Source organism: Heteronotia binoei, chromosome 10 (assembly GCF_032191835.1).
Source record: "Heteronotia binoei isolate CCM8104 ecotype False Entrance Well chromosome 10, APGP_CSIRO_Hbin_v1, whole genome shotgun sequence".
In the NCBI taxonomy this organism is placed as follows: domain Eukaryota; kingdom Metazoa; phylum Chordata; class Lepidosauria; order Squamata; family Gekkonidae; genus Heteronotia; species Heteronotia binoei.
Genome location: NC_083232.1, coordinates 59359076 through 59379034, shown reverse-complemented (window position 1 = coordinate 59379034; position 19959 = coordinate 59359076). Strand labels below are relative to the sequence as shown.

At 41.1% G+C, this 19959-nt stretch overlaps 1 protein-coding gene across 4 annotated transcripts in view; it reads left to right on the top strand.

The window, feature by feature from the left end:
• Positions 1-348: 348 nt before the first annotated feature.
• DAZL (deleted in azoospermia like) overlaps positions 349-19959 on the top strand; it is a 38098-nt gene continuing 18487 nt past the window's right edge. For 2 of the 4 annotated variants that reach the window (XM_060248743.1, XM_060248741.1), the window contains exons 1-8: positions 921-1027; positions 1923-2063; positions 3165-3256; positions 5621-5672; positions 6460-6526; positions 6783-6913; positions 10695-10772; positions 11841-11891. In XM_060248743.1, the coding sequence (XP_060104726.1) occupies positions 974-1027; positions 1923-2063; positions 3165-3256; positions 5621-5672; positions 6460-6526; positions 6783-6913; positions 10695-10772; positions 11841-11891 (666 nt within the window). In that variant the 5' untranslated portion in view covers positions 921-973. Of the gene's footprint in view, positions 609-920; positions 1028-1922; positions 2064-3164; positions 3257-5620; positions 5673-6459; positions 6527-6782; positions 6914-10694; positions 10773-11840; positions 11892-19959 lie in introns of those variants that run through there. The other 2 variants (XM_060248744.1, XM_060248742.1) reach the window with 2 other exon arrangements.

Sequence of the window (19959 nt, the reverse complement as noted above, 5' to 3'; positions counted from 1 at the left end):
TGCACCACAAAGAGTACATAAGCTACCATATCCTTTTTATAGCCAGATTCATAGCAGGGTATTTATTACTACCTTTTACCACATTACAGACATTTTTGTGAGAATAAGATGGTTAATTTGGATACTCTGGACTGCACATTCACAGAATATAAAAAATAAAATTAGGGACAACAAATACAGTTCATCTCTACACCACCACCAACAAAACCTTTGCTAAAAACCAGCTAGCGATTTCTTCAACTAATTTCCAGCCAATTACTTAATTTCAGCATACAAATACATTTTAAAAATTGTTCTGCCCTTCTCTTTCCCGTTTAAAAAGCCACCCCTCTAAAGCCTGTAGCCGCCTTGCCTCTCCTTTAAAAGACAGAAACACAGTCTTGAGGCCTCACACGCAACAAGAGCTGGGTGTGGCAAACCCTCTGCTGATAATAGCCTATGGGCGGGGTCTCACCATCCAGTTATTTATTAAGGCTGTGGTTGAGGTTGTTTGTTGGGCGCGTTGGGGGTGTTTTTTGGGGAGGGGTGGGAAATTTGTTATTTTATTAAAAAAAAAAAACCACGCGAGTCTAACAGTTTTTAGACTCTGCTTAAAATCTGGAAATATGGTAAGTTGTCAACATGGAAAACTATTTTTTTTAAAGGTGTGGGGGGTGTAGGTTAATTCTGGGGAAGGATTTTTTGGGGGGGGGTGAAAGAAGAATGAGGGGACGATGAGATTTGGGTTTTCTTTTGAAAGGCAGGTGAGGGGCGGTGCAAGTGCTTCGTTGAAATGAAACGGGAGTTTGTTATAAATTGATTTGTAGGCGCAGACGAAGCTTCGTAGGAATAAATGTTGGCTAGAAAAAGAAGTTAAGGCACACCGGAGCAGGCGGTTAATCGGTCATAAAAGCCTCGTTGTGATCCGACGACGACGCAGTAGACGGTGGGGAAAAGGCGGGAAGTAGCTACTACGCCTGTGCTCCGATGAAGAATGAGAAGATCAGCTGGGGTGGCGGGAGTTGAGGGGTTGGCGCCGCTTCGGCTGGTGAGCTCCTCTGTCCAGATTCCCCCGCCGCATGCAGATCCTGGGGGCAACTAATTCTGACCAGCGGTTTAAACGGTCGGGCAGGAGAAGCCTCCTTGCCGGGGCGCCGTGCGGCCGCGAGAGACTTGGGGCCAGCTTCTCCCGCGACCCCTGTGTATTTTCTGTTAGGTTTACCAGGGACCTTCGTAGCTTGCGGGTGTGGCTTGGAGGTACAGATTTAAAAGCCCTGTTTACTTGATGGTGGCTTTTTTCTTTGGAACGTCCATTCTCTCTCTAAACTGCCACCGCTGTTTTTCCACTTCGACGTTAAAGATGGACGTGCAGAAAATAACTCAATTCTTCCTCTCCCCTCAGGCCGCGCTCTGAAGTGTTTTTACTCTTTGGGGGTAAAGAGAACATTTCTCTTGTGAAAAGAGATGCACAAGTGGGGTGGGAAGTATAAACTCGCCACTGTAAAAGCCATATGGATCAACTAAGAATCTATGTACTATCTATTCAGACTCTTGAAGATCAGGGTCTTAAAGTTTCAAGATTTTATAGCAATTACTCTTAGTCATTATGTTAATTTAAAGTCTAGATTTTGGAATGTGGTTAAAAAGATGGCCACTGAGGATATTGGGTGTTTTTTGGTTATGTTTTTAAATTGCACTATGCTAAGGGGAAAATGCTTTTTTATCTCTGATGCAACCTGTATAGCTTAAAATTAAAAAGCTTGCAATGGTCATCAGTGTGGACCTTCGTATTACAGACAAGATTACTGTGAGTATTGCCATAGAAAAATTAATAGCGTGTCCATGAGATGAAAATACCATTTGAATCTTTGTACTACTTGTGCTAGAAGTATGGGAATGGTTTTGGAGGAAGACTTTGACTTTTTATAACTAATGTTTTGCAGTCTGTTGCAAATCAAGACACACAGAGTGGAAGCATTTCCAGAGATGAAAATGTTCAGTTGCCTGCAACAAGCCAAGGTTATGTTTTACCTGAAGGGAAAATCATGCCAAATTCCATTTTTGTAGGAGGAATAGATATACGGGTATGTACTTGTTCAAAGTGTTGTGCATTTATAGCAGGGGTGTCAAGCATCCATCCTGCAGGCCAGAAGTAGCCTGCCCAGGGCTTTAATCAGGCCCGCGGGCTCCTTTCTCCCCTTCTTGTTCTCACCTTTTGAAGCTCTGAGGCTGCCAATATCCCTTGCTCTTTCTGTCTTGTCTTTGCCAGCTGCAATAGGAAGCAAAGCTGCAAGGAAAATGTGGAATAGATTTTCCATTAAGGTCTCTGTGCCCAGATAGATAGGGCACAGAAACTTTAATGGAAAATATATTCCACGTTTTCCTTCCAACTCGGTCCCTGCTGCAAGGGGTTTCAGTGGAGTGGAGATCAGGTTCACTTTTCAGCCTTTCTATAACCAGCTGAAGTTCATGCTTCCTGGAGCTGCGTCCTTACAAATAAAGGGTTGATGCTTTGAGCCAGCTTGTGTCTGCTGAATGAACCTCACCTAGTGAGTACTCTAACCTGGGAACCCACGACCAAAGGGGGATATTACATTGGAAAACCATTGCCAATCTGAGTAGACCCGGGGGGGGGGGGGGAAGCTTGCAATGTCAGTTAATTGATTTTATTAAACAAGGGTAGGGAGCTTTCTGGAGGTGCTGATGTGCCAGAAAACAAAAAGGAGGGAGAGCTTATCCCCAGCGATGCTTCCAGCATTTGAGGTCCTGGTCCCATCTTGGTCCCCTGGATGGGTTATCCCTGTGATGTCCCATTGTCTAGCATATGTGCAGGAGATAGCCAACCTTTTATCTTGACTATTATTAACCTTTTATTGTAATTTTAATCAGTTCTAATTGTTTTAATTGTTTGCTTTTGTTGGAACCCGCCCTGAGCTTGCTTTGCAGGAAGGGTGGGATAAAAATTGAATTAATTAAATAAATAAACCAATTGTTGAACTTGATTTATTTTAACTCTGTAATAATACATGTTGAAGAACTTATTATTGTTGCTTTGGTAAGTAACCAGAATTTATCTGTGCTAGGGGAAGATGAATTGGGAGTTTATTTTGCTTGGAGAGCAATAGTTGTTGGATTAATGATATTTTAATAGAGTGTACTTTTGTATTGTATTGATCTTACCCTAGATGGATGAGACAGAAATTCGGAGCTTCTTTGCAAGATATGGCACTGTTAAAGAAGTGAAAATAATCACGGATAGAACTGGTGTGTCAAAGGGGTGAGGAGAATATTGGTTTAATCTATATTTTTAAAAGGCCAACCAAATAGCATAATGCACTATGTAGGCTTTTGATTTCTCCAGAACTCTTTAATAGGCTGGATGTTAAAAAGCCTGTGGAGATTATTATTACTTGATGTTTTTTTAAAATGAAATGTGATTTCATGCAAGGAGTTGATTAAGATGCCAACGTAATATGTTAGCAATTAAATGTTTTCATTTACAGTGGTTGGAAGACACCACTTTAGAAAACAGTAGTAACTGTTTTCTAGGGATATAGTAGTGATTTCGGCCAACTGTTATTGAACCAGGAAATCAAAATGTTGTCTTTCAGACTTAAGGTCTGAAAGGTATTGCCTATATGCAATACAAGGATAAGAGATTTTATGTACTTAAAGGTCTTCACTTCGTTTTAAAATTACTGAAGTGGCTTGCAACAATGAAAGTATAGAACAGTTATATAGTATTAAGAGCTAAAACAAAATTAGATGTGACATATAGTCATAAGCACACATTTCATTTTTAGTCTGAAAACTTGATTTTGTAGCCCAGTTGACTATCAGCACATTCAAGTTAATGTTCTTAATTTCTTCTTATCCTTGACTTCTCTGTTGCTTTTTAATATAGGCTACACACCAGTCAGATGCTGCATTTACTTTTTCTTAACATATTCCTTAACACATAACGGGCTGCCAGTTTATGGTTAAAGGATCATGTTTAATCCAGTTCTTTTGTATTGCTCAAACACTGGTGAGCTTGAACATTCAGAAGTGTGAGACTTAAAATGTCACCTGTGAGGACATGGTATCTTGGTGCTAAAGTTGGAACTGTGACAATACTATTAGTGTTTTACAGTAGAATGGCTTCCTTATTAGATGTGACTAGATCTAGATAAGTGTAATTTCTGAGTTTTTTCTTGATTGCTCTTCTAACAGATCTTGGTAGGTACAAGATTGTGTTAACGCTGGTCCGAAGTACCTGTTCATTTGTAGGTTTTTACTAATCTGGCTTTTCTAGTTTTGGGTAAATCTAAAACTCATGGGTACACACTAATTTAGGGTAGGCTTGAAACACATGGGCACACATCCTCTATCTGTAGAAATTTAAACTTGGTGTTCATTGATAAAGGAAATGTAGTGCTGTTATTACTGACTGATTTTCTTTAATACAAAACTGATCTTCATTCAATAACATCATGCTTTTATTGCCAGCTTTTATGAAAGAAGATACAGTGAAGTTTATTAACTAATGGCTGAAAGTGAAATTTCAGAGTTCATACTAAAAATGTATCACATTGCTGAACCTCTGTTTTAAGTGTAACTGTTTGCTGTTGTGTGAACTTCCCTGAGGGACCAGTGTGGCCAAAAGGGTGGGATAAAATAAATATCCATTCTGAAAGACTTGAAGGAGAAATGAGAGGAGCTACTGGAAGTTTCTATTTATTCTGTATTTAACTTGGAATTTATGAGCACCTTAGATCATGAGGAAAGGCAGGATATAAATATAATAGTTAAGGCAACGTCCATTCCAATACATAAAAAGGCGAAAAGGGAAAATTACAGGTGAAAAAGATTGAGGCTTGTAATTGGGAGGGTATTTCAGAAACAGAATCGTTCTGTTATTAAAAAAAAAACACCTCAACATGGCGCACTTGTATGTATACACACAACATGCCAAAAGCTTAGGTATGCACCAGGTAATCTAGAACAACTGCTCTGAGAAGGAATTGCATAATGAAGATGTGCTCACCTCCCCTTGAAACAGATCTTATCAAATGGACAGGCTCATATGGGAGTAGATGGTCCTTCCAATTTATTGGTTTCAGGCAAATTAATAACTTAACTGGCAGTCTCTGTTCTGCCTAGCATCAAGTAGTGAAGATTCTTCCAATCAAGATTAGCCTCTTTTTTGTACCTTCATCAGTAAGCAGTCTTGCTGCAGCATACCAATCAAAACGTTGGAACAGTCTTCAAAGTTCCATACAGGTCACATTGCCGGAATATAGGCTGCACGTGATCACTGCATGGATAACTTATGGCCAGCATACTTTTCATCAGGACGGTGGCACACTGAACCTGGCTAAAAATTCAGTGTGTTGCATCTTCATATGTAGGCATAAATCTGAAATCACATCCAAGATGCAGATCTGTTCATTTTTAAGGAAGTAAAGTCTTATCCAATAGTCATTTATCTCTGATCAACCACATCAGTCAACAGCATTTCAGTATCATTTGGATAAAACATTTGATCTGTGCATGTTAATATGTTCCTACTTGTATAGATACTTGTAATATGTAAAGCAAACCTTAATTAGTGGAACTCATTCTTTTAAAAGTTAAACCTAATCTTGGGTTGCCTTTGCAGGTATGGATTTGTATCTTTTTTGGACAACGTTGATGTACAAAAAATTGTCGAAGTAAGTTAATTTTATGTGTAATGACTACACTAGTTCTAAATTCAGTTGTTGTCTTATATGGAAAACGTATGATAAGAGTTCAGCTGCATAAGCCTTGGATAAAGCTTTGCATTAGAGTAAGAGCTTCTTGAGTGGATAGTTAATGGGTACAACAGGTTGCCTGCTTTCCTGAAACAAGTGCTTAATTGTTTTGTTTACCAAAACAAGTCTTAAGTTGTCAGATTCTTGTGTCTTCTCAGCTTGTGTTTAGCCTGCTATCTGGTGAAGTGATCACTCATAGCTTGTCTGGCTGTGTAGAAGTTGTTACCAAATATTGAGGAATGAAACCTCAAACCAGTACATTTCAAAACATGATTTATTGATGCATGCTGATCACCCTTGAAAAAAGGCTTGTGAATACATTTGGAAATATAACTTTCCTGGGGGAAAGAAGCCTGAATAAGCTTCTCTGTTTTGTCTAGGCTTGTTTCCTGATGAAGAATTTTTTTTCGTTTGGGTCATTTACACTATCATTTTAAGACTTCCCATTTGAGTTGGCTTTTAATTCCCCCCCCCCCCCCCTGTATTGGTAATGGCTTAATTCTGTAACCGTTATTAATACTGCTGAAGATTCCAGGTCTTAACAGAAAATACTAATGGGTAATGTACCATGTTAACAGGAGTTAAAAAGGCAAATTCAGCTATGGCAGATAATAGTAAAATGCTGTAACTTGCCAGTGCTTTAAACCCCATTGGTTTAAATATTAGTCATATAAAACAGACTTGCTCACGCATACTTCTTTTCCAGTCACAAATAAATTTCCATGGGAAGAAACTCAAGCTAGGACCTGCAATAAGAAAGCATCCAAATTTATGTACGTACTGTTACTTTTTATAGCCTCTATGAAAATGTTTTCACATAAAGTTTTGTACTCTAATGTCTTTAAAACGAGATATTTTAAATGTTGAAAATGGTGTATAGTTTGGTGGCATATCTATTAGTGCTAGCTGTAGCTTCTATAGAAGTGGGAATATTTTTTTGGTGCTTGCACTAATGATTTAGAGTAAAATAGCTTAAAGATTGTATTTTGAAAATATACAAAGACCTTGTCAACCTTTTTATCCCCCAAGGTGCCTATCATGTGCAGTCTAGACCAGTACTTATTAATTCACCCACACCTCAGTTCCACAGTGTCTGGAGTAACCAAGAGACATATATGCAGCATCCAGCTGTGATGAGCCCTGTAACACAATATGTGCAGGTAAGCTTACCTGTTGGAAGAGGCTTACTCTTCTCAGTAAACAGGACTCTGGATAAATGTTGACGTCTTTGTTACTGCAGAGGAAAAGAAAAGGAAGGAAAGGTCCCCTGTGCAAGCACCAGTCGTTTCCGACTTTGGGGTGATGTCACGATGTTTTAACGGCAGACTTTTTTACGGGATGGTTTGACATTGCCTTCCCCAGTCATCTGCACTTTCCTCCCAGCAAGCTGGGTACTCAGCAAGCTGGGTTACTGCAGAAGCTTACATTAAATTACAATCAGGTAGATAAGAAGTTTCAGTTGCTTATATCACCTGGCTGAAGCTGTGTAACCTGTGATGCCTTTTATTGCTTTGTCCCCTAAATAAAAGGACATAAGCAGCTCTAACAAGCACTGTTATGCAGAAATATGGGATACTTATATAATGTGATTTATTTTGTCCTGGCTTACTCTAAATGCTCAGAATGTTTTTCAGTTCAGGATTACACAATAAGAACATAAGAGAAGCCATGTTAGATCAGGCCAATGGCCCATCCAGTCCAACATTCTGTGTCACACAGCGGCCAAATATATATATATATATATATATATACACACACACACACACACACACACTGTGGCTAATAGCCACTGATGGACCTCTGCTCCATATTTTTATCTAACCCCTTCTTGAAGGTGGCTATGCTTGTGGACGCCACCACCTCCTGTGGCAGTGAATTCCACATGTTAATCACCCTTTGGGTGAAGAAGTACTTCCTTTTATCCGTTTTAACCTGTCTGCTCAGCAATTTCATCGAATGCCCACGAGTTCTTGTATTGTGAGAAAGGGAGAAAAGTACTTCTTTCTCTACTTTCTCCATCCCATGCATTATCTTGTAAACTTCTATCATGTCACCCCTCAGTCAACGTTTCTCCAAGCTAAAGAGCCCTAAGCGTTTCAACCTTTCTTCATAGGGAAGGTGTTCCAAGTGGTACAAATAGTTGTACATTTCAGGTTTGATGATAAGAACTGTAGTGGAGTCTACAGAAGTACTTACTACTCTCTCCCATTTCCCCACATTGTACTAATTTAATATCAATTACTAAAAAAACAGCCCCAAAAGTGCTTGTTCTATTTCAAATACACATAGGCTCTGAGTGTATGAGCCTATAATATAACTGTATACCAGTCACCAATAACACCTTTGTCACTTCATAGAGTCCAAGATAGACTTTAGTAGTAAAGAGAGAAGATACAAGAGTAATCTGTTAGGAATATTGATTTTTATGGATAAAAACCAGACTTGAATGATGGTTTGTATAAGGTTCTTTTTGGTTGTAATTCCTTTCTACATTCTCATTCGCCTTGGGAAGCTTAGTTTCCCATCTCCCTCCTAAGTTCCCTTTTTTGTCTGTTTATAGTCTTGCTAGTTCAACTGTAAGTCTCCAAGCAGGATCCTCTGTACCTTTGTGTATGCTGCTGTATATTTTAGGCATTTCTGCATGTAATGAAAATTGAGACACAGACACAGCATGCTCTTGATGAGTCTTTCTGACATGGGAACAGGCTAATAATTACTATCTGGATCTCTGGGATACTTCTTTGTAACAGCCATATGTAAATTATTGCATCCAATGAATGTTGAAACAAATAGAAGATAAGCTTAGTGGCATTTTGAAAGACTGTTTATTTCAGCATCAGTTTTTCAAATGCATATTGAAAGGAAATAATTTTGAATGCATTTATAAAGAAAGGGAGGGGAGAAGGGAAGAGTTGCTAGCAGAAAGAGGTTTGTTTTAAATCCCTTCAAATCTTTCATGCTCATGGGCATCACTAGTTGCACACTTCACTTAATGAGTGAAGAAGAATTTCTTTTTTTGTCCTAATCTGCCTGTCAATGTCATTGGGTGTTCCCAAGTTCTTATATTATGCAAGAGAGAAAAAGTTATGTCATCATGCATAAATTCATAAGCTTAGTAGTGTCTTTTCTAAACCAAAAACTCACACTCTAGCCTTTCCTTATAGGAATCATCTTTGTTGTCTTCTGAACTTTTCCAGCTCTGCAACATCATATTGGAGATTTAGGCGTCAATTGCACCTTTAAGACCAACTTAGTTTTATTCAGAACGTAAGCTTTCATGTGCATGCACACTTCAGACTCAGAATGAGGTACAATAAGCAGAGCCATATATAGCTGGTGGGGTTTGGAATGCCAAGTGGTACAAACTTAAAAACCAATAGCAGAATAGTAAAATTAACAAATTCAGAAAACCTTTGATCTGGGTTGAATTAGCGTGGGAAATTCAAACCAGATCAAAGGTTTTCTGAATTTGTTAATTTTACTGTTCTGCTATTTTTAACTTTGTACCACTTGGCATTCCAAACCCCACCAGCTATATGTGGCTCTGCTTACTGTACCTCATTCCTCGTCTGAAGAAGTGTGCATGCACACGAAAGCTTACGTTCTGAATAAAACTAAGTTGGTCTTAAAGGTGCAATTGACTCCTATTTTGTTCTACTAATTCAGACCAACACGGCTGCCTATTTGGATCTATCTATATTGGAGATTTGTAACTATTGGCAATCTGTAACATTTTTATCAAGCTATCCATTACAGCCCTAAGAACCTTCTCTACCAGTTTAAATGCACCTACCAGCATATACTTTAAAGGTAGGGGGGTTGTTCCATTGTTCATCACCTAACACTTGTACTGAATTTTATTTGGCACGTTGATGCCCACTCACCCAATTTCTAGAGATCCTCCTGGAGCTATTCACAGTCAGCCTTGGTTTTCTGAATAATTTAGTGTCATCTGCAGTCTTGACCACTGCATTGCTTGCCCCTGGTCCCAGATAATTTATGAACACTGCAAGCTTAATCATTTGCTGCTGCTTACCTTATTTGCCTTGTTTCTTAGTACCTAAAGTCTTCATTACTTAGATGATAAACTTAATTAAGCAGCTAGCAGTAGGGAAAGGGAAGTAATATTCAGTAGACGTAGGTATATGTCATATGTATGAATAAGGCTGCTCCTTATTCAGCTGCTTTTTTTCAATTAGCTGCTTTTCCAGAGCGAGTAATGATTTCTTCTGGATAAGTATCTTGCTATATGTACTGCTCTGAGTACTGTTCATGCTGCAGTGTAGTGACAGAACGGGGCTGGGTGAGTTAAAATACATCAGACCTTTTTTGTTTGCAAGATGGAAGTGAAATCTAGTAGGGTATCAGACTCCTTCATGCGTTAGAAATTTACCACTAACATTTCAATCCTATGTCTTGAAATCTGTTGGGATGCATAATAGTAGGAATACCACAGTTTATACAATATGAAACATTTGGATTTGGAAGTGAGCAGTAAATAACAGTTTGCTATTTGTATAAAGAACAAAGTCTGAAATAATGGAAGTGATCTGATATTGTCGTATTCAATATAAATATTGTAGATATTTGTGTATTTAAAGTGTAGCCTGCCTCTCTCCAGAGATGGTTGATATAAGCATATTGCTATGAATCTGCTATAAGAAATTCCTTATCCTTTAAGCTCATGAATTGACTTGATACAAGCATTATTTTGGTATGTTGTTCAGTATGCTTTTCATTGACAGTTGTGGGTATTCTGCTTTTCATCTTATTTCCATGCCAAATCTGATTTATGTGGATGTTAGATACATACTTGTAGATATTGGCCTGTGAGCCCAGCATTTCACAGGCTGCAACTAGTATTCAAACGAGGCAGTATTAAAGAAGTTTTGTTAAATTTGGGGGTGAAGCTTGTCAAACAGCTTTTTTTTAAATTTTCAGGCATATCCTTATGGCTCGCCAACTTTACTGATTCAGCAGCAAGTTCCTGTAGGATACCCGCCAACTTACAACTACCAGGTTTGTGTAAAGATATGTCAGTTCTGTAGTACATTTTATCCCATTCTTTCTCCAAGGAGTTGAAGATGGGGTACACATGTTTTCTGCTTCCCTGTTTTATAATAGCAACTACATAAGGAAGGTTTATGCTAGTAGAAAGTGATTGACCTGGAGTCACTAAGCAGGCATCATGGCAGAAGGAGATTAACTCCAGATAACCTAGATCTGAATCTGACGCTACAGCTGCTGCATCACACTGGCTTCTAAATGTAGAAGCTAAACTTAGAATTGCAGACTCTCTGTAACAGCAGTGCAAAAATTTACTTTGTAGCTGTCAGAACTTGTTAATAGATTTAGACATACATACATATTCGGTCTTACTTTGTTATGGTGAAGATTACTGTTGGCCATATGCAATCATTCTCTGGGAAAGCTCACAATAATTTTGTGGCACTTTGGTTCCCATTAATGCAATTTCTGTCTCAACAAGATACAAGTACACAATGCATCTGGTTCTTCTTTGGCCACCTATCTTTTTTTCCCTTCCTTGTTGAAGGTTGAATGTTTTGGTTTAATGTTGTACTTGGATGGGCTAGCGTGTTGATTTTTATGTATTAAACTCATATATATTGTCTGGTTGTGCCGGTAAAATTTTTTTTTAACAAAGATTTAGACATACATATTTGGCTGATGGGGTATAATGAGTATGAAGAAAATGGTCCCAGTGCTTTGTTACGGCTTTATAAATGTGATTGAACTAGTAGTTCACTGCTGTTGAGGTTTATCTATGGGACATGCTAAATGCAGCAATGCCTAAATCCAACTTTCATGATGCTATTTTGATTACAGTACTCAATCTGTTGCTTGTTTCCCTTTTCATTTAAGAGGAATGCAGCCATGTATGGGAATAAATTCTATTAATGATGATCTTTGTTATATTAGTGGCATTTATTAAATTGGGTACAGTCAGACTTCATGGGGAAAAACACTTTTTTATATGTGTATTATTTTGAATCTGATTAGAATTTTAAGTTATTTGAATTTTTCCCTTAAATTTCTATATGCTAATTTGCAACTTTGATTTTTAAGGTTCCACCCCAGTGGCCTCCTGGAGAGCCAAGAAATTACATTGTGCCTCCGGTAAGAGGACAGTATTTACATATATAAGCTTAATTTCCGATCTAAACTGACTTTAAGAGTTCCTATACTAAAGAACTGCCCAAAAAGTGAATTTGTAAAGTAAAATATGTTCTGTCTGGATGTGGAACTAAGTACTGGAAAATGACAGTGAAAAAAATGAATGCTACTCCATTTCAGCAGCAGGTGCCCAACACAACCTGGAAATTTAGAAAGATAAGCTGGTTCAGAAAAAATGGCTAGGAATCTGCTTGGGAAAAACCTGAGAAACTTTTAAAAGGTAGAAATGCACACCTTGGTGAACTAGAAAGTAAACAGACCATAATTCAGAGGTGTCAAACTCACAGCCTATGGACCAGAATCTGTCCCACCAAGGGCTTTAATCGGGCCCACAGCTCTCTTTCCCCCACTCCCTCCACTGACTGTCCTCACCCTTTCAAGATCAATTTACAGGAAGAAGAGGACAGGGCTGCCTTCATTGTCACTGGCTTCCTCGGGCCTCCACTGAAACACAGAAAAACTTGCGAAAAAAATGCAAGTGAATTTTCTATTCCCAGAGTAGTCTGTCTGTGCCCATAGACTTTAATGAAAAATCCATTCTGCATTTTCTTTGCAACTTTTAAATGTAATGGAACAGTCTGTCGTCCCTCCCCACCCCCCTAATATCTATATGATTTAGTTTTTTCCTTTTGGGTGTAGGGTTTTTTCTGTTCCCAGTTTTCTGTGTTAACTCCAAAAACTAACCGTTTCAGCTGCCTCCTTGCAAATGGTGGATGTTTTGAACCAGCTTGTCTCTGCTGATTATACCTGAGAATGGGTGCCTCAGTGGAGTGTTCTGACCTGGGAACCCACAGCCAAGACCAAAAGGGAACAGTACACTTTGAGAACTACAGGAACTCAGTAGACAGGGCGCGGTATGGGGAGAGAAGCTTGCAGTGCCCAGCCATTTCATGTCTTTCTAGGCTTAGAGCATTTTTTAGTTTCTTCTGTGGTCTTTGTGCTTTTTCATGATGTTTTATTTTTAAAAATTGTATTGACAAATCCAACTATTTCCCCACCTCTCCATTTTAGGCAGGCATCTTTTAAAGGTGGGGAGGATTGGGATCAACCACAGTTTAAAATATAGAGTTCTATAAACTCAAACTTCAGTGTTGCAGAGAAATATTAGTTTTAACACACACATCCTTCTAATATGGGGCTCCAGTGTCAAAAGACTATTAAATAAACAAAATATAGCAAGAGTGTTATTGTTTTAAGCATGTTTGTATTTTAAGTTAAAAATAATCTTTAACTGTGTTTATGTCTTTTATAAAGTTTGTTTATATTACCTGGCATTACATTTTATGAAACACATGACCTGGTCCAACACAGTCCCATTTATGCTTGATCTGGCCCTTATAACAAATGAATTCAGCACCCCTGCCTTAACTATTGGATACTGCATTTAAGTTGCATTAATGTGCAAGGCACAAGTAGTTGTGAGGCCTTGCATCCTCGTTCTGCTCGCTCTTCCCTGAGCCATACTGACTAATTTCTCCCCACTTTTCTCCCCAAAAGAAGGTTGCTGGTCCTTACTAGGTGGTGCTTTGGCCTTGGTCAGATATTCGAAACGCATGGTTTCTTCCCACTTCACCATTAGGCTCCTGTTCCCTCTTTATTTCACCTGAGCCATCCTCCAGCCCTCATTGCCTTTTTTCACTGGCATGGATCTTGTTTGGGGTCCAGTGAACTTGGTACATTGGGGTTCTGTCTTGAACAAATATACTTCCAGTGCCAAGGACCTATTTAGTTGAGATGAGAAAGCTTATTTAGAATGAAACTTTACATAAATGGGAAGGAAAAGGCATTTGCTGCTTTTTGTTCTGTATCGTTGTTCCATCTGAACTTGCTGTGAGTTGTCTACCTTAATGGAAATTCCACTTCATTCACCCCCTGTAGTTCCCCAGCTAGCACTGATAACTGTCATTTAAGAGAACTGAGAATACCATCCATATCTTCATAAGTAGTGTAAATGTCATGTATGTAGTCTTATTTCTTCCAAAACACGGATTTTAATTGTTAACCCTCCCAAGGAATTGGGGGTATTTTTGACCCGAGTCATGGGGAAGAAATTGATCTACCTATTTAAAGTTTTCTACAGGCACCAACCTCCTGTTATGCTTTCTCCTCAGTGAACTGCAGTACCCTGAAGCCCTCTCTCCCCTCCCCGCTGCCTTTCTTTTTTAATTTTGAGTTTCATCAAATGGAAAATGGGGTCAGTCTGGCCTCCAATAGGCTTGACTTGAAAATGAAAGCAATATGTATAATCGTAATTTGGGGTTGATTTTAGCACTGTTTTCATGTTTAAATGGATGGACCAATACCTATTATCTCTATTTTATATAGAAAAGGAAAGGTCCCCTGTGCAAGCACCAGTCGTTTCCGACTCTGGGGTGACATTGCTTCACAATGTTTTCATGGCAGACTTTTTACAGGGTGGTTTGCCATTGCCTTTCCCAGTCATTTACACTTTCCCCACAGCAAGCTGGGTACTCATTTTACCGACCTTGGAAGGATGGAAGACTGAGTCAACCTCGAGCCGGCTACCTGAAAACTCAGCTTCCACCGGGGATCAAACAGGTCGTGAGCAGAGCTTTGAACTGCAGTACTGCAGCTTTAACACTCTGCCATGGGGCTCTTTATTTTATATAGAAAGGTGGTGCAAACAGTAAAAACGGATCTTCATAGTCTCTGTGCTTCATACCCAAGGGAACAGAGTCCCTGCATTGCTACGTTAAGAAGCCCGGGATTTTAGTGCTCCGCAGCCAGTGGGCATGCGCAGAGCCCCTACCACGCATGCCTGCTGGGCGGGGCACGGATATCCCGCCAGTTCTCTTCTGATAGTCGTGCTGAACAGTCTGTTCTTCTGCAGCTCCAGTTGGTACTTACCTTAGTAAATTCTTTTTCTGCCCATTTCTACGTCTTCTCTTCATCGTTTCTCGTCTTTGGTTCCTGTTTGAATATAAAAAAACACCCTGTAGTTAGTGACCTTTTTGACACTCTAGGGTATACCCCCCCCCATTCCTTGGTTCCTGCTACCCTCTACAGTCTATGGACAAGCGTTGTGGAAGTAAAATCACCCCTCCAGACGCCACAAGCTCTGGCTCCTGTGCCTAGGAGAGAGCTATCAAGTCGACTCCTTTGCTCATTGTGCCAGGTTCTCCAAACAGATCAGAAAAAATCGAGCAGCCTCTCAGCTGCGCTCCTGGAGTCAGCTCTTACACCGAGCAGAATGACTTCCACCTCATCAGCACCGACTCGATGACCACGCCATGGACATTGACCCCTGTAGCTGAGATTAACTCGCAGAGCCAGTTGCTCTCCAATACCGGTCGCCAGCCTAAATGTATGAGCTTGGTCTCGAAATTGAAGTCCTCAACACCTGCGAAGAAGTGCAGGTAGGACACAGGGTCTGGAATGGAGAAAGGGAAAAAGTATAAGGAAGATAAGGAAAAGCAGAGAAAGCAAGACTGCGTCAGCCGCACTCCCTCTCCGGCTCCGAGAGATCCGGTATCTGCTTCGACGGCAACTTTATCTACCCCGCAAAGGCAAAATCTCGCCTCCCATGTCCATCGAAGAAGCCCCTTGGTACTGAAGCAACTGCTGACTCAGCCAGTCTCGAACTCCAAGCCCGAGATCAAACTGACTCAGCTGACATCATCCTCTCACGCCGGTTCCCAGAGAAACAGCAACAGACTCCTCTTTCGATCCGGAAGGTACTCAACCTGATCCTATGCCTGATAAACCATGGAAGAGACATCTAGCCGACTCTGACTTAGGCCAACAGTCTGGCTTTCTCCAGCCACCGCCACCACCTACCTGGGACCAGTGCCAATGGTCGTATTTGTACAGGGACTACCTGTTTAACCCACAATACCCGTGGTACCCTCCACATGACTTACCTGATTGGGATCAACGCTCGGAAGCATCCTTTCACTCCCGAGTCTTATAGATCTCCAACCCGACGCTTGGCACCGATCACTACTCCGGCTCCTATTCAACTGGAGTCTAGCAAGCCGGAAAAAGCACATGCATCTAAGCCTGTTGAAACGCCTCAGGAGACTCATGTTGTTGATGCACCCTCTTCACTGCACATGTCTGAACACTCTGATGTTGGTGGAGCACCCTCCGATTCCGACGCTGAAGGTTCCATTGACAAATGGCCTGCGGAACCCTCTCCTAATCCTCAAATCACCGAGGATCTGCCTATCTCCCTGTTGGAGGACCTCAAGTCCTATGGCAACCTCATTAAGCGAATGGCTCAGGTTCTTTCTCTACCAATCATCCAGCCTCAACCCACATTCGATGACACAGTTTTCAGTATAATGCAAAGGGACACTTCTATAGCCCTTCCAATCACTAAAGTGATTTTGCAGGCCATCAAGGAACCTTGGAAGAAACTGGCTTCCACACTTGTCTCCTCCCGCAGGCTGGACCATATGTATGATGTGCAAGAACCTGGAGTAGAGTTCTTATTCACTCATCCTTGACCAAACACTGTCGTGGTATCCTCATCTAAGACTAGGAGAGTGCATTCTATCCTCCCAGGTAAAGAGGGTAGAAAGATCAATAATATTGGAAGGAAGTTTTACTCATCAGGAGCCCTGGGCGTTAAAATCTCTATTCAGCCTGTATGGCCCACTATCACTCCTTGGGGTGCCTTGCCACTCTACCTGAGGACAAATGTACCCTTGGCAAGAAACTTCAAAAGGAAGGTGTGCTGCTTGCAAAATAGCAACTAGCAGCATCAAAGCACAAGGTTGATACTGCCTCCAAGACTTTTACTTCAGCTGTCACACTACATTGCTTATTCCTGGCTTAGGGCTACAGTCCTGCAATCTGACACCAGGGCCTATATTGAGGATCTCCCTTTCAAAGGTGAGGGGTTATTTAGCTCAACTACTGACTCCATCCTCCAAGAGGATAAGAGATGGATAAGAGCATCAAGACATCACGCAATCTCTGTGTTCCTGCTACTTCTAGAACACCCAAAACAAAACCTTGGCATAAGCCCTAGAACAGTACCAATCCAGTGAAGGTGGGACTTCCTGTGATATTTGATTTCTTGCTGTCCTTAGTGGATTCTGGACTTAATCACTCTTCGATCCGTGTCTACTTGGCAGCTGTGTCTGCCAACCATGAGACTATAGACAATTGCTCTGTGTTTGCCTGCCCATCCATTGGCTAAACGCTTTCTGAAGGACTTACTGTGGTTAAGTCCACAGAACCAAGCGGATCTCAGCTCCTTGGGACTTGCCCTTAGTCTTGGATAAGCTTTCAGGGAGACCCTTTGAGCCCATGGCGACTTGTCCATTGAATCTCCTGTCCTGGAGAACAGCCTTTCTTGTTGCCATCACTTCAGTGAAGAGTGTGGGAGATCTCGGGGCATTCAGTTCTGATTCTCTATACTTATGCTTCCACGATGACAGAGTGTCTCTTGCACCTGACATCACCTTACTTCCCAAGGTAGTCGCTGAATTTCATCTGAACTCGGAAATCACACTCCCGACGTTCTTCCCTAACCCTTCTTCTCCAGAGGAGAGGAGGTTGCACTCTCTAGATATAAAGCGAGCCTTGCTGTTCTTAAGTCGAATAAGACCCTATAGGAAAGACCCTCATTTGTTCATTTCCTATGCTACACCCAGGCAGGGTACTAAGATCTCTGTTCAACGGTTGTCCAAGTGGCTGACAGAGACCATCAAGCTGTGCTACTTGCTAGCTAAGAGACCCCTATGGGGCCCTATACGAGGACATTCCACAAGGGAGTTGACTACATCAACAGCATTTCTTTACATATGTCTGACATATGTAAAGCAGCGACCTGAGTCTTGCTGCATACTTTCATGAAGCACTATGCTGTGGACATCCGCTGCCATCAGAAGGCTCAGTTGGGACGTCTAGTGTTGCAGGCAGCTACCTAGATCTGACCTCCATCACCCTCCTCCAGGTAGGTTTGCTTGCTAGTCTCCATGGGTGTGAAGCACAGAGACCACGAAGAAGATAAACAAGTTGGTTACCTGTAACTGATGATCTTTGAGTGGTCATCTGTGCATTCACACCACCTGCGCTCCTTCCCCACTGCTGTCAGTTCTTTGCTGATCTTAGTTAAAAAAACAACTTTCGACAGTGGTCAGAAGGAGCTGTAGGATGCAGATTCAGATTTGCATTAAAGCATGGACAGAGTGCCAAATAGAATTGCACTACTCCAGATCAAAGAACTCATTTGCTCTAACCTACCTTGCACTTCCGTTGAACTATTTGAGCTGTTACCTTCAAAGTGTTATATTTGCAGGGCTTGCTTTAAAAGTACGCAGTGCTTTATTTCTCTATCCCAGGCCTGAAGTGGTCTGGAACAAAGGACAATAGGCCTCTATTAAGAGTCTTTACTAAGCATTATATATATATATATATATATATATATATATATATATATATATATAAATAATATATGTGTGAAAGGAAACACATTTCCCTAGCAAGAGAACGTTATCAGAGGTCTGTTAGCACCCTTTGATGAGGAAAGCATTCCTCCCTGCCTCAAGGAAGGACCTCCTAGTCTGAAAGGAACCATCTCGCCCACGCAGTAGAGATTGTACTTACTGACACATCCTCTGTAACGAAACCAGAAACCGGGATGCCAGGAAGACGGGAGATTCGGAGTAGAGAACAAAGAACTCCCTAAGGAATTACCTCACCCTGGAAGGAGATGGGGGTTTTTAAGCCAATGAGACATCACAAAAGGCTAAGAGCAAGGATTTGTAACCAATCAACGAGATCTGCTTTGTTATCAGAAATTGTATAAATATACTATGTTTGTAAAGATGGGTTTGAGGAAAGCACAGGAGGAATGGTGGTATAGAGAGAGAGAGACGGGTTTTCCTCCTGCCACTAGTGGTAATAAAGGAATCTCTGGATCAAGTCACTTGGAACTCTGGCTGTTGAGTCTCTTAATTTGGGCTGGAGGGACTCAACTCTTGGCACAGATGTTGTGTGCAACAATTGGCGAGCCAGGTGGGACAGATAGACTTCTGCTGTCCAAGGAGGCTCTATCAGGATGGGAGAAAATCAAACTTCGGGAACCCAGAGGCGCCAAGAGGCTGAGTTCAGCTTCCTTCTTTGGTTCATCACCAGCATGCAGTGGCTCCATGGATCAGCAGAAGCAGGCCAGAGGTCCCGAGGAGTGGGTCCAGAAATTAAAGAAGAGTCGGCCAATAGGTAACTTTCCTGGGGAAAGGGGAGTGCCTAAGTCCCTAATAAGCCCTTTTGAATTTGCAGGAGCCCAGGGCAGCGCTCCTTCAGAAAAGATGGCGAGAGGGTTGCCAGAGAAAGCCCTGAGAAGGGACAAGAGAAGTCCCGGAAAATGGGACCCAAGAGAATGGGAAAGAGAAGGTTGAGAATTGTTGAATGTGTTTGTGTGCCAGATGTTTAGAACTGGATCCCAGGGCTGCAACGTCTCCTCATTAGGAGGGATTTAGCACCCTGGTAGGCAGGACCTATTTTTCTTATCCTAATCTGTGGATTCTCGCTTTGTTCTGTGAAGCAGAGAGAGAGAAATTGGGCTGTGCAGCGAAGCCAGTTCCACAGAAGCATAATTGCCCCTGGCAGAGAACCGATAGTACGCACCCTACCCTTCCTTGTCTGTATTTTTGGCACTGTTGGAAAGCTGTGAATTCTCCTGGGGGTCAGTAAAGTAATTAAATGGTTAAAAGGGTAACTTGAGCTCAAGGGAGATAAAATTGCTTCACTGAGAGATTCTGTGAAATTCCTGTCTCTGCCACGGCAGAGGGAAAAAGCATTATTTGGGTTCTCCCAGTCGAGCAATAAAAGAATACATGGTTAATGTACGCACAAGAGCAATTGCTATTTGGTACCATGGGTGTAAGAAATCTGAGTGTTTGCAAGTTTCTGTCAGGGAAGATAGCTGTAATTAAAGGACAGATGAGAAACCAGAAAAGAAAGGGCGGTGGTGACGGTTGAGACTAACTGGGATGTATCTGAGCAATGGGAGCATGAGCCGTGGAATTTATTCCAT